Below are 13,800 nucleotides of genomic sequence, written 5' to 3' on the forward strand. Positions count from 1 at the left end.
ACTCAGATATGTCAACTATATTATTTGCCAAGTACAGAATGTCCCTTGTCTTGGTGACGATCTGTTCTCACTGTGTTTTAGTTTCTAGAAGCAAATGACTAGAAGTATAATGATATTGCAAGAGCCACTAAGATGAGCGCATTAAGCAAATAACTTGTGAGCTTCAATATAATGTAGGAAACCAAACAATAGCAAATGCGGTCGGCCTAAAATGAGCTACGATGTGGGCTTCCTATCTTGTTACGCAAGTCTCACTGGAAAACAAAGAAAACTAACTTTTGGTTATCGATGCAAGCGCCAGGGTTGTTTCAAATTACGACTGTTCAAGTTATATTGCAAATATATCGTCGGTATCAACAAATATAGTCACGATGCCAGTGTTTGCCTGGTGAATGGCAACACGGGAGATATAGTTGTAAATTATGCAAAAGAAAGGTTTACAAGACGCAAACATGACGGAAATGATGTTGGTGAACTAGTGGAACATATGTTTGCAAGACTGGGGGTTGCATTTGAAGACATAGTTCTCGTGGTCCAGAATAATCACCACTATGGAATCAGCGCTTTCGAAGAAAAGCTGCCCTGGACAAGCCAGATGAACTATTATCCAAAGCAGTATCTCTCTCCATATAATCTTTTACCGGGAATACCGAAAATAGAGATAAGCCATCACTTGGCACATACTTGGTCAGTGTATGCCCAGCTTGAAGCTGCTGTTGCGTCGAATGAGGACTCCTTAATACTTGTTATGGATGGTATGGGAGACTCAAGCCGAGAACTAGCAAACCATTTCGCAAATGAGGATACCACTTCAAACATATATATTCATGATTTGATGCATGTTACAAGCAGACAGCCTGGAGAGTGGAAACACCAATGGAATAGTAAATGTTATCCCAAGAACATCCAACTTTTTGAAAACTTGAGAGAAGCAGAGAGTTGTTATCGTTGTTCAAAGGACGGTATCGATTTGATATGGAAACGTTGGTCCCGCGAAAAATCCCCAGCAGAGTGCTATAATCATTCATTTGAAGACATGGAATCGATAGGTGCGGTGTATAGTCGTATTGCGAGTCATATATTTGGAGATTGGAATTCTTGTGGTAAAGTTTTCTTTTGGCTGTTATTACAAGGTGATAATTCTGTACTAGGTAAAGTCATGGGACTAGCGGCATACCATATTCCGACTCAGACAGGTAGAACTTCGAGAATGAAAGAATGGATAATGAGGCTGGATAATGAAAACATACTTTCTGGTGAGTTGCCCGAACGACTTGATATTCATTGGGACCTTTTAAAGCAACTTCCTTATCCAAATCAATGGAATGAATGTGATGAAGATTTATTTCAATTTTACGCAGCGTTGGCTTATCGAATACAAAAGGATACAGAAGATATCGTCATTTCTTTGATAAGGAGGCTTTCTAAGGAGCACAATGTTCCGATTCTTGGACTCTGTGGAGGACTATTCTTGAATAGTTCACTTAATGGAAAGATTCTTTCAGAAACTTGCTTTCGTCATGTTTGGATTCCACCATATCCTGGAGATGAAGGTATTGCGATTGGTTGCGCTTTGTATGGATATCACTACTTTAAGAGATACGACATATCTTCGCATACCATGAGGAGTCAAACATCTTCAAGAATAGTTTCTCCATTCCTAGTTAGTTGTGAATTTTCTCGCTATTTAATGAAAATGAAACTATTTGTAGGGCTTTCATTATTCTAACGACGATATTGAAGAGGCTGTACAAGAGTATCTGCCTTGGATAGAGGAAATAAAGCCATCCAAAGAGATGAACGATAGGTTGAAGTCAATCACAGTCTTTGTTGCACAAGAGTTGTATAGGAATCATGTAATTGCAGTTTATCGTGGGAGAGCTGAAAGTGGGCCACGTGCTTTAGGCAATCGTTCTATTCTGGCCAATCCTGCCGATCCGAATATGAAGGATAAACTTAATAGGAGAGTAAAGTTCCGTGAGTCATTTAGACCTTTTGCGCCTACAATTTTGGAAGAGAATGTTGTTGATATACTGGAATTCAATATTCCTTTGAAAGCTATTTCCGAAAGGTAAGTAGCATTTAGTGACTAGAGATTGCTTTTAATTGTATATGACGAACAGTTGTCGTTACATGTCAGCCACATTATCTATCAAAGAAGAGATGATTCTTAAAATTCCTGCAGCGGTACATGTGGACAAGACTGCTCGAGTTCAAGTATTAAGAAGAATGGATAATTTTTGGTTTTACGAGATAGTTTCAGAATTTTATAAACTGTCAAAGATTCCAGCAGTTTTAAACACAAGTTTTAACATTCGTGGAGAACCAATAGTGGAGACTCCTTATGATGCCTTCGAATCCTTTTTGGATACTTCAACGGAGATAGACTGGCTCCTATTAGAAGATAGATTATTTCGGAAGAAATCCTTTCCTGAAGCTTATCATTCCATGAGAGTTGTTTTAAAAGAGCCCATCCAAATTCATACTTTAGAGAACCCACTCGTCGGTGAAGTCAACTTTGAAATAGTTGATATGACTGGAAAGATTCATCAACCTGGCTCAGACATTGATACATCGATTTTGCAGTTGGCGTCCAGTAACAAATATACATGTGCAGATATTATACAAGAACTAATCGAAGAAATGGAAGATATCATAGAAGCCAAGTTTGTTGTTGACAGACTTGAACTTTTGTGGAAGTTGCGACTTATCTCGCTTCTAGAGATTTAAGAAACTCTTTGCCCGCTCGTTTCTTCAAGCTTGCTTTGGCAGCTGCTCTTAAAAGCAAATTCTTGTATATATATATATATATATATTCGTGCTTCAAACTTAGCAATGAGGCGAACGAATGGTATCCGGAAAGGTGCAATATATGACTTCCTTCCTCGTTTCTGAATATTCTCGTCTAGTATAGATGCTGAAACAATTCTATGAATACCTTTGACAATCTGTGTTTAGGATGGCAATAACCCAATTGATGTAACTACACTGAAGAAGTTGGATCTTTATAACTGAGGATTTGAAGAATCATTGGCTTTCTTAAATATTCATTTGTCACTTAGACTCTATTCCATTCCAGCAGATTTATTAGATAGTTTAGCTTGTTGAAAAGTAAGATTGGTTATGTTTTTCACTCGAATATTGGCACCTGTTCTACTCAATAATTCAACTTTTTATCTTTTTGCTATATGAGTTGGCTGTAAGAGGATATAGTGTTATTTATCTGCTCGTTATGATCTTGTACATTTGACTGCGAAAGAGGATATCAAATATTCATTTCACCCTAAGAAGATGAGAATGCCTAGAATAGCAACTCATGAAGCAACATCTACAGCTTGCTTGCGATGACACCAAGGTTCGGTAAGCTCACTCTTTCAACTTGTGATTGAGGCTACAAGGGTTTCAAAAGAGATGAAGTCGCGAAGAGATGCACAGGAGTTTAGACATCTCCTAATAAGATTTCGAATTTTTTGGCAGAAACATTCCCAAATTTTGAAGAGCGACTGACTTGTCTCATTTTGGCCCTGTTCTGCTACTATGAAAATACTTGATAAGTGATTATTTTGATGCGTCTTCAATGTTGTGGTTATGTACCTTCCATCCCTCTACAACGTGGAGCTTGAAACTGTGGCTGTCTTGACTGGTGTGTGGAAACCAAACGGAAGGACCGATGTTGAAAAATCTCCTATATAAACAATATATTACATCAACTACCTTCCTTGGACACTGAGATACAAAGGTGGTGAACGTACTGTGCAGGAGTGACAAGTCAACACTAGTTGACTACAAAGACTATATAAAAAACGCATCAAATATTCTCTGGATTGAAAGAAAAAGGAGATTCCCTGTTTTATCCCAAAATTGTTTGCAAAGTGGATAACTACAGTATAAAATGAAGCGTCATTTCAGGACTTTTGATCTTTTGGCTTGGTGTTCCTCACTTGCAAAGGTTTCCTTTAACTTGCGTTTCCTAAAAAGACACGAATCTAAAAAGCCTTTACGCCAATCTTCTCTTTTGAGGCTCAAGACTGTCCGCATGATCAGAGAACGGATTCCATACAAAGGAAGGTGTAAAAAGACATTTTTGAAAGCTGCTTTGGTACCTTGCTGCTCATAAACTAACTGTATGGTGTTCAACACGTTCATCAACATAGAGTTACAAGGTTCTCTATGAACGATAGGATCGGTGTTCCAGGGACTAATTTCCACAATACGGTCGGCATAATGAGCTCTGTAGAATTTGGCATTCTCCCGTTGGTTCAGCAGACAAGTCGTGAAACTGAATGTAGAATTGCTAATAGCTAAAATGTTACACTGCGTAAGAATATACCAGTCTGGAAAAAAGTCCGCCCCAAGGCCCTGATAATCTTTTGGCATTTCTAGACCAAGAGAACGGCATGTCTTGGGGTTATACAAGGCAAAGTCTCTTTCCACAACATCAATCTCGTCAGAGGCAATAAAGAGAACGGGATTCTTCAACTTCGGCCATATAGAATCTAACCATTCAAGATACCATTTGGTTGGAGCGCAATAACCAAATGAGCTTGCCGAAATATCTTTGTAGTCTCCCAGTCGAATGTGGACACCAACCAAAGTAGCTGAACTATCCAGACGACAAAGCTTCTTCTCAATCTCTGAATCGAGAAATGCTTTCAGGTCGGGTTTTACACGAAACAAATTACTGATGAACGATCGAAAAGGTCTATAAATGCTTGTATGCCATTGAAACCACCCCCAGACATCAACGTTCAACAATCTATCTGAGTGACAGCCTTTGTTCAAGAGAATATCCGGGCCAACTTCTCTAACATCTCTCCCATTGTTAGAAACTTTTATATAGTTCATGAATGTATCCGTAAAAGTGGAATTTGCCTTCATATGCGAACATTCCACCACGGCAGGAAACCTTCTGACAATTCTACTGTCCCTAATGCAAAATAGCGATTCTCCTATCCAAGGAGGAATCTGAACAGATGTTTGATGAACCATTGCGCAACATTTCAGAAACATATATTGAATAACTTGGTTACCAAATCTTCCAAGTTCACCAAACCCTGACATAGTAAGAACGGGAGGGCCATCATATGGCGCATCTGGAGGAACTTCTGAGTCTAGGGGTTGACTGACAGTACCCAGCTGAAATATGCGTGCAAATGAGATCTCTGTATCTCCTCTATACTTCGTAGACGCAATACCAGTCTTGCATATTTCAGCTGCAGAGTCAGAGAGAGGTCTCTTGCTTTTGATTCCAGCTTTCTCACTTACTTGCAACGAGGGCACTTGGTAATCTGGGCACTGATTGAACCTTCTGCCTTTTTTGTCAAAGTCGTCTTCGGAGCTGCTGCTATCATAAGTTGACGGGACTAGGCTGTCTGTCTCTTCGACTGTTTCTTCTTCGCACAATACAACGGGTTTGACGTGGATGGCATAGAAATCTCCAATCAAGCTACAGAAATCTTTCCCGAGTTTTTGTTCGAAATCTTCTGCGGTACTGTTGCACTTGTAGCCCAACGAACTAAGCTGCCACTCTACGAATCTTGCGATACCTAACAAGGTCACCTTCGTGCTGGCGCTTTCAAAGCGTTCCTTATGGTTAGTTCCTCCATAATACTTGTGTACCGTTTCGATCAAAGGAAAATAACGATACTTTTCAACATATGACAAGTCTTCTTCGTGATGACTCATTTTACGTGAGTAGTATACACAACGAATGAAAAGCAAAATTCAAATAACACGAGTACCTCCCAAGACGTAACTCTGTTGAAAGCACTGCTTCCGAGAAGAATGGCTTCTCATGCCCATTTGAGCTAAAACAATAATCGAATGGATTACGGCCATAAAAAACTTCTTATGGAAACCAACGGAATTTCGGAGAATTATTTTGCATCCGTCGTCACTAATTGTGCGGTGAGAATTTCGTGATTCTCTTAAAAATTTCAACCCTCATCCGCCTCCCCACACTAGGTCATGGTCGAACAGGTGTTGTCCTCCTTGACCACTGCTAAAAATAGCTAATGGACAGTTGTTTTATGTACAACAGGTTGGACCTATTGTGTGCTATAAACAATTTATTTACCCACCCCACTTCGCAGACAGCCTAAAAGAGAATAACTCAGAAAGGGAAGAACTTTGTCGTCCCAATTCATGGAGACGCAAATCTCGTTACTCAACAGTGAAATTCGAGTAACTTGCAGCTTAAGTTTTATTGTTGCCCACAGTAGTCAGATAAGGGAGTTATCCGGAATGGCTCGGGCAAGTCTTGCTGCCTCAAGTTCTTTCCAGGATAGTTGATCGTTATTGCAACTCAAGATTGCGTTAATATGATTGCGTTTTACTGTTAGAGTCATTGTATAGTTGTCGTGGCTTCGAGCATATGAGAGTATCATTGCCGACCGGTTCTTGAAGCAAAGCGAGATACACTCCTGTAGTGTTGTCTATGAATTGGATCGAACTTTTTTATTCTACGTTTGATTCTTTAAAACTTTTTGTAGCGACATAGCTTTCTTAGCCATTTTGCCGGTCATAGTCTGTAAGCCTTGGCAAATTGATAAATTATTTTAATTCTCTACATTCTCAGAAATGTCATGGTAAGCGTTGCATCTGCACAGTCACGCTAAATCATTGCCGGTTTCCGAGAATGGCATCAGAGTTCAGATAGAGAAAACTAAGTGTTTTGTTCTCTACTGAAGCGGCTTGTATCACGCAAAAGAATGACAACGACTGCTGATTCTTTTATGAATACAAACGTACATATTCAAGAACGTTTTGCTACATATGCTACATCCAAAACCGATTTTCTCATTATTCAAGTTAACTTGTAAAGAACCATGATATCAAGTCGTCGTATTCGCAAAAGTATAGTGAAATATATTGTCAACTTACCACAACTTATGTTGTGAGGACCCGTGGCCTAATGGACAATCATCAGGGTCTCAGGCGATGGACTTCTAATCCATAGATTGCGGGTTCGAGTCCCGCCGGGGCTGATCTTTTTTTCAACTTTCGAGAAACTTTGACTCATATTGAAATTTTCGACTTGTCTTACAATTTATCTTTTCAAATTTTAGAAGAAAGCTTACAAGGATGATGAAGAATATAATGTTCTAAAGTAGCCTTAAACACAAAGACTAGAACTTTTTCTTTGCAGTTCATTAATGTTGTCTTCTCCCAAAGTCTCAGATTCTATCAATTAGATGTAGTGTAGAAATATTTGTCCATATATGGATAGTTGTTTTTCATATTTTCACACAAATGCCACATTCGCAAAGATCAAAGATATTACACCAAGGAATGGATACAACTGGAATAATGCTTTCAGCAAATAAATATAATTTGGAAAGCACGCATTTATGATCTTGAGGAGAGACTATTTCCTATCTGCAGTTACACAAAGAACTAATGGTATCCAGTTGTCATATTTGTTTGATTTGTTACCAAAGAAACAATCACGCAGTACGATAAGTACTTTCAACTTATCAGAAGAATTTCGTGAGCCAACTTCAGCTATGATGAAGATAGACCAAAGTAGATGCACGATAGAGCATTCAATCAAGTTATCACAGAAATTTGCAATAAGTGTTTTCAATCAATTCAATATGTCTACAGTCTAAACGCTTCAAAAAGGATGGCGCCCAAAAGGAATAGGACATGGATGAAAGGTTTCATTCTTTGAAAAGGTGACTCTTGCATTCAGACACTCCAGTTTTGAAAGGCAAAGGCGTCTGTGAGTTAAAAAAATGGTTTCAAGTTGTTCGAACAATTTGTATTTTTGCCAGAATCAACTGACTAGTCTCTCTTCGGAATGACTCTCTTCAACTACAAGTAGCAGTTACAAAGGGCCGAGTAGCAATTAAAGGGTGGATCAAAGGTGTCAGCTTAAAAACTGGGCAATTTATGACAAAGAAAATGAAACACCCAATTTCTTCAGTTTTACTTCTAGCTCCTTATTTCTTCTTTCTTGCTTGCTCCAGAGTTTCTTTCTGCGGGCTTCAGTTAAGGGCAAAGCACGATGAGTCTTTTCCAATTTCTTCCAAGGGATTTTAACGAATCTTTTGAACATCTTCCGGTGAACCTTCTCAGGTGGCACCACTTTACACACTAGAATCTTATTATACATGAAATAACCATCCATTGCACTACAAGCAATTTCTGCAACTTCACGGTTTGCAAACATTACAAAAGCGTAGCCCTTTGGTCGAAACGTTTTAACGCTCCTTGCAACTCGTACTTTCAACACCTCCCCAAACTGTGAGAAGAAGCCCTTCAGTTCGTTTTCGTAGAAACCATGTGGCAAATGACCTATGTATATAACACCCGGTTCACCGTTGGCCACCATCGTCCCCGAAACGATAAATCGTGAATTAGTTATGATTTCAAGAGGTTAAGATCCAAGAACAATATTTATCTTCTGTTGCGTACAGAAAATTTGGAATAGGCACTCCTTTTTACTGCCCTTTTGACGCTTATTTGCTTGCTTGAAGAATATCGCTACACTTTCCTATTATGTTTCGACTGTCGTTGTGGTAATATTTCGTTACCTTTGTTATATTAACATGGTCCAGTTCGGACGGGAGTTAGTTCGTCCTATGTAAGGAATTCAGATCCTATCCGCAAGGATAGAATGACAAAATAACGCTTGAAAGGGCTACTCGAGATTCTTGCTTTAACTTTATTACAAAGTTAATATAAGTAAACGGATCGGAGGGTCTATCCTAGAACGGTCCCTTTCCATTCAAGGTTACACCATTTGCGTAGTACGACTTCTTCCCACACTTGATACTAATACCAGTTGAAATGCAGTTGTTTTCATCATCAATAGCTGAGCATAATGATATTCTGTGCAAATTTCTTAATATTGATTCAAATCAACTATGTGGCATTACTTGATGTTATTCGTCACTTCACATCCAATGCTCTCTCAGAAGAAAAATTCATATAACAAAAAAATTTCTTTTGAAAGAATTGACGTAGAGTAATTTTTCGAGTGCTTCTCACAATCTTTTGATACTAACGCTCTCATGACGCTGCTCTTGAGAAGTTGGAAACGATTTCCTTGATCAGATATAAACTTTGGAAAATTGCACATATTCAGCAAAGTTCTCGAAGAATTCGCTTCGCAAAGGTTTCAGCAGATGCAACGAGAAAATTCTGTCGAAGAACCCTGGAATCATGCTGGAATCTTTGAGTCAAAGGGTGTTTCCAAATATTTGTAGCAAGTCAATTAGAAGTGTTTCAGGACAATAAAATCCAAAAAGAGAAATATTTCTGAACCTCATTCAAGACGCGTTTGATGAAACAGGACTAGGAAACACAATTCACGTAGCCTAACATCTCCAAAGTGTTAAAGTACCCAGCTTACTAGAAGGCTTTCTCAAGTGAACATTTGTATCTGAAAGTTTGGTAAAATAATAAAACAACATTACAAAATACACCTTCGACTTTCTGCATTATCAAACAAATTAGCAATTTTAACCGCAAAGTCCTTCAATGTTACCTCTCAAATTGAGAATCCTTTCTAGGGGCAAAAAATTTATGGTCGATCTGAGGCTTGAACTCAGAACCTCCGCGTTATTAGCACGGCGCTCTAACCACTTGAGCTAATCGACCAGCAAATACTACAGGGGAATAATGAAATAATCAATTCTTTGAGTGATTTTTTCCCAAGGTATTTTCTCTAATATCCAACAATATATATATATATATATATATATGTGTGTGTGTGCAAAAAAAGAACATTTTGTTTATTTCACCACTATACACAAGTTCGCAAATTTTCAGAATAAATGAGATGGCGAACGGCTTTGTTCAAACGTGCAAATTTTGTGAAATCAGTCGCTTGTCGAAACCTTTCTTTAAAATTCTAAAAGTCAAAGGCATTCAGCATTTTTCATGGATGAAACTGATTCTTTCAAACACTATATAATGAGAATAACATACATGGCATGAGTTTTTCAAGGCTTTGAAACATGAACAATCCACTTCGTTTTAGATATCTTTTTTGCAAATTTTTCGTTTAGTCCGAGGTTTCTCGACTTCGTATCCTATTGTGTTTCTCTGTAAAATAAAATTCTACTTACATGTTCATTTATGACTCACATTCTTTATTTTAATGCATGGGAATTGCCTGTTTCCTCTTCTAACGTTTAGGAAAATTTTGATTTCTCAAGCGGAAACTGCGGAACAGGTATAACAAATCTAATATTAGAAAGACAAGTTCTTCAGAACAAGAAAATTCTTTAAAATTTTCAAACAGTTAAAAAAAAAACTTCAATGCACTTTCTTTGATACAGAAAGTTGCATAAATAATTTATGAAAATCAAGTCACGGAACTTACNCAGTAAAAGGATTTCAGTTACCGTTGTTACAAGAGCAAGAAATAGATGAACGCGAGAACAACCACTAAACAACTTTAACGAAAGAAGCAGCCCGGATGTTCCTGCAATATGAACACGGCGTGTTGGAGAGTCAGAAATTCTCTTAGAGACACCTTGTAGGAAAAACAAACAGCTTGTTTTTCTAAGAATTCTACATAACGTTTGTAGAAGTATATAAGAATGATGAAACCAAGAGAGCTGCTCTTTAGACTTACAATACGTGCACGAGCTCTTCAGTTCGATACTGATAGACAGAATTGTTTATCCTGCGTGGCGACGATTGAATGAATAACGGATATTCCATGTACAGAGCTAGTTTAATGCATTGTCTTATAAGGCTCCGTTGGTTCCCTAAAACAAGCGTTGGAGCTTCTGCTAAAGTCATACAAGGTTATGGTCTGACACAAGTAGGACTCACTGAGGATTTCCAGACGAAGACAAACTTTCGCATATTCCAAGGTTTCAGACAGTTGCATAGTGGAGTACCTACACTCGTGGAAGAGGATAGACGAGGTTTGGCTTCAACTTGGAAGAGACTAGTACGTTGGAAACTTCCAGTAACAAGTGTATTGAAGCTTTTGAGGGGCAAATCGACCTCCGAAGCTGCAGCAGTTCCTTTCCAGACAGTGGAAGTTAAACCAGCGAGACTTTCTACGGTTCTGAAAGAACTCGCCAAGTATACTTGGCCAAAAAATGATCCTACTTTACGCAAACGTGTCGGAATTTCAATGGGACTGTTGGTTATTTCAAAGTTGCTCAACGTGGAAGTACCCTTTCTTTTCAAACACGTCGTGGACAGTCTTAATGTTCCCGTAACCCAAGCAGGAATGCTTTCGATATTTCCAGTTGCGGCTTTATTAGGTTATGGTGTTGCTCGTGTAACTGCAAGCTTTACTAATGAACTGAGAAACGCGATCTTTTCGAAGGTTGCTCAGAAAGCTATACAAGACGTTGCGGTTAAAACTTTCAGGCATATTCACAGTTTGGATATGAAATTTCACTTTAGCCGGCAAACGGTATGTATGAGGCACGGAAAATGGTTCTGGTTGAAGAACTCTCCTACTTCCTTTCGAGGCCTTTTGAAGACTATTTTGTTTTTAACTAATAATGATAACAGGGTGCACTAACTCGTTCTATCGACCGAGGTCAAAAGGGAATCGACTTTATATTACGTTCCTTAGTTTTCAATGTTTTACCAACCATTGCCGAGTTGAGCCTAGTTTGCGGTCTTTTGGCATATCATTGTGGTTCGGGTTACGTGTGGTTAACTGCTACCACTATGGGGTCGTATGTTGCCTATACCTTGGCAGTTACTCAATGGCGCACAAAGATAAGAAAGGAAATGAATGCAGCAGAGAATATGGCCAATAATAAGGCTGTTGATTCATTACTTAACTATGAGACAGTTAAATATTTTAATGCTGAAGACCTGGAAACAAAGCAGTATGACAAATTTTTGGCAAAATATGGAGAGGCACATTATAAAACACAAGTAAGTGGACAACTTCCTTTTTTTTATTAAACTCGAATGATTTGGATTGAAGGGAACTTTGAGTCTTTTGAATTTTGGACAGAATGCAATTTTTTCAGTTGGTTTGACAGCGATTATGTGGATGGCAGCTAAAGATATTGTTGCTGGTACAATGACTGTTGGTGACCTTGTAATGGTCAATGGTTTATTGTTCCAACTTTCGATACCTTTAAACTTTCTGGGTTCTGTTTATCGTGAAGTCCGACAAAGTTTGGTGGATATGGAGGCAATGTTTGGCATCTTGGCTGTGCGTCCACAAGTTGAGGATAGTAACAGACTGCCTGCTTTGATCCTTCCGCGTAGTGGGGGCAAGATTTCTTTGGATAACGTTACATTCGGTAAGTCTCATGGAAGGTTTTCAATGAAGCCGTTCTGAAGTACTATATAGGATACTCGAATGAGCGAGAAGTATTACGAAACCTTACTTTTGAGGTACCTGCAGGGCGAACAGTTGCAATTGTGGGACCCAGTGGTTGTGGCAAAAGTACAGTTCTGCGTCTATTATATCGATTCTATGACCCTTCAAAAGGTAGAATATTAATCAACGGTGAAGATATTCGCAATTTCAATGTGGAGTCGTTACGAAGCCATATTGGAGTAATACCACAAGATACTGTTTTATTCAACGAGAGTATAGCTTATAATATTGCATATGGGAAGCCCAGTGCTTCGATGGATGAAATTATAACTGCAGCAAAAGCAGCATCCATTCACAACTCTATCATTCGATTACCTCAAGGATACGATACTTTGGTTGGAGAAAGAGGTCTGAAATTATCAGGAGGTGAAAAACAAAGAGTAGCAATAGCTAGAACTATTTTGAAGGGTATGAAATGGGCATCTTTGTAGATATTGTTTTCTTTATTGTTTGTGTACTTGTTAGAACCTTCGATTTTGTTATGTGATGAAGCTACGAGCTCTTTGGATACTTCCACTGAACAAGAGATCTTAAGCTCGCTTCGAGAAATTTCTCAAAATAGAACTTGTGTAATGATTGCTCATCGCCTCAGCACCATTGTAGATGCTGACGAAATTATCGTTTTAATGAATGGAGAGGCTGCGGAGCAAGGTTCCCATTCGAGTTTGCTAGCTAAGAGAGGTAAAGTTATGTTATTGAGATATGGAATTGCACCTTATCGTAAATTAGGTGTCTATGCTGATATGTGGTCCCTTCAACAAAGCGAGAGTCTTTCAGTCAGAAGTAACAATGTCGCAAGCGGAGACATTTAGTTGATTTTTGGTATTGTCGTTTGCGAATAGGTTCTTTGGAGAAGAGATTTGTCCAAGACAAGAAAGAGAAGAAATCCCGTTTCGAATTGGATGTTTAAATAGTATAATTTGTTGTTCTTTGAAATACACAAGAAAGAACTGGGCTTGTTTAGTTTTGATGGCAACTTTGAATCAGTGTAGTTGTATTTGCTTTGGTGACCTCAGAACTTGAAGCTTTTTTTTCTACTAGATGATTCTATCTAAACTTCGTAAATATAAGAGTACCTTTTCATTTTTTCAACATATAGCATAGTGATGACCTGAAACGAAATAAAAAATAAGTTTAGACAGCAAATTCGCTTATCCAAGTGTTATCGATTCCTCTACAACGAGATGAAATCGAATATCAGTTTATGCAAATGAGGAAGGATAATCCACATCGAAACAGTGTTACGAAAGCACAAGTTTAGCTTTTGTTGTGTCTCAATGAGCTTTCTCTTTTGTCGGTGCAGCAATGTAGCTGGATGGGAGAATATTTCAAAACTATGCATTCGCAAAAGCTTGAAATAACAGGAACCATAATATTGAGTAGCACTTTGCATCGTCTTCTCGTAGAGTAAAATATTCAAGAAATGGCCATGTTACATATAGAAAATAAAGTTTGTTAAATGAATACTGCTTGTTAGA

The 13,800-nt window shown here is 38.4% G+C and overlaps 5 protein-coding genes and 2 non-coding genes across 8 annotated transcripts; 3 read left to right on the top strand and 4 right to left on the bottom strand.

Annotated features, from left to right (window-relative positions):
- Nucleotides 1-191: 191 nt before the first annotated feature.
- On the top strand, nt 192-2,762 carry Gasu_18210 (carbamoyltransferase). Its single transcript, XM_005707265.1, has 3 exons — nt 192-1,663; nt 1,713-2,071; nt 2,124-2,762. The coding sequence occupies exons 1-3, from the start codon at nt 212-214 to the stop codon at nt 2,728-2,730; spliced, it is 2,418 nt and encodes an 805-aa protein (XP_005707322.1). The 5' UTR covers nt 192-211; the 3' UTR covers nt 2,731-2,762.
- A 441-nt stretch (nt 2,763-3,203) lies between these two features.
- Gasu_18220 (uncharacterized protein) lies at nt 3,204-5,831 on the bottom strand. Its single transcript, XM_005707266.1, has one exon. It carries the CDS (start codon nt 5,683-5,685, stop codon nt 3,901-3,903), a length of 1,785 nt encoding a protein of 594 aa, XP_005707323.1. The 5' UTR covers nt 5,686-5,831; the 3' UTR covers nt 3,204-3,900.
- A 1,068-nt stretch (nt 5,832-6,899) lies between these two features.
- Gasu_nc0015 lies at nt 6,900-6,986 on the top strand. The gene has a single exon. It is a non-coding gene; the product is annotated as a tRNA-Arg (tRNA).
- Nucleotides 6,987-7,246: 260 nt separating this feature from the next.
- Nucleotides 7,247-8,401, bottom strand: Gasu_18230 (RNA-binding protein). The gene has a single exon (XM_005707267.1). The coding sequence runs from the start codon at nt 8,333-8,335 to the stop codon at nt 7,892-7,894; it is 444 nt and encodes a 147-aa protein (XP_005707324.1). The 5' UTR covers nt 8,336-8,401; the 3' UTR covers nt 7,247-7,891.
- A 1,131-nt stretch (nt 8,402-9,532) lies between these two features.
- Gasu_nc0017 lies at nt 9,533-9,606 on the bottom strand. Its single transcript has one exon. It is a non-coding gene; the product is annotated as a tRNA-Ile (tRNA).
- On the bottom strand, nt 9,547-10,681 carry Gasu_18240 (hypothetical protein). 2 transcript variants are annotated; one of them, XM_005707268.1, is made up of 3 exons: nt 10,589-10,681; nt 10,334-10,524; nt 9,627-10,278 (listed from the first exon to the last, which is right to left on the bottom strand). In XM_005707268.1, the coding sequence occupies exons 1-3, from the start codon at nt 10,675-10,677 to the stop codon at nt 10,253-10,255; spliced, it is 306 nt and encodes a 101-aa protein (XP_005707325.1). In that variant the 5' UTR covers nt 10,678-10,681; the 3' UTR covers nt 9,627-10,252. The 2 variants fall into 2 exon arrangements, with proteins under 2 accessions (XP_005707326.1, XP_005707325.1); XM_005707269.1 differs by having other exon boundaries at nt 9,547-10,524.
- Nucleotides 10,682-10,691: 10 nt separating this feature from the next.
- On the top strand, nt 10,692-13,787 carry Gasu_18250 (ABC transporter, subfamily B, ATP-binding & transmembrane domain). The gene is made up of 6 exons (XM_005707270.1): nt 10,692-11,389; nt 11,491-11,865; nt 11,918-12,242; nt 12,293-12,730; nt 12,788-13,003; nt 13,052-13,787. Exons 1-6 carry the CDS (start codon nt 10,694-10,696, stop codon nt 13,132-13,134), a joined length of 2,133 nt encoding a protein of 710 aa, XP_005707327.1. The 5' UTR covers nt 10,692-10,693; the 3' UTR covers nt 13,135-13,787.
- Nucleotides 13,788-13,800: the final 13 nt, after the last annotated feature.

Source organism: Galdieria sulphuraria (assembly GCF_000341285.1).
Source record: "Galdieria sulphuraria unplaced genomic scaffold scaf_12, whole genome shotgun sequence".
NCBI lineage: Eukaryota > Rhodophyta > Bangiophyceae > Galdieriales > Galdieriaceae > Galdieria > Galdieria sulphuraria.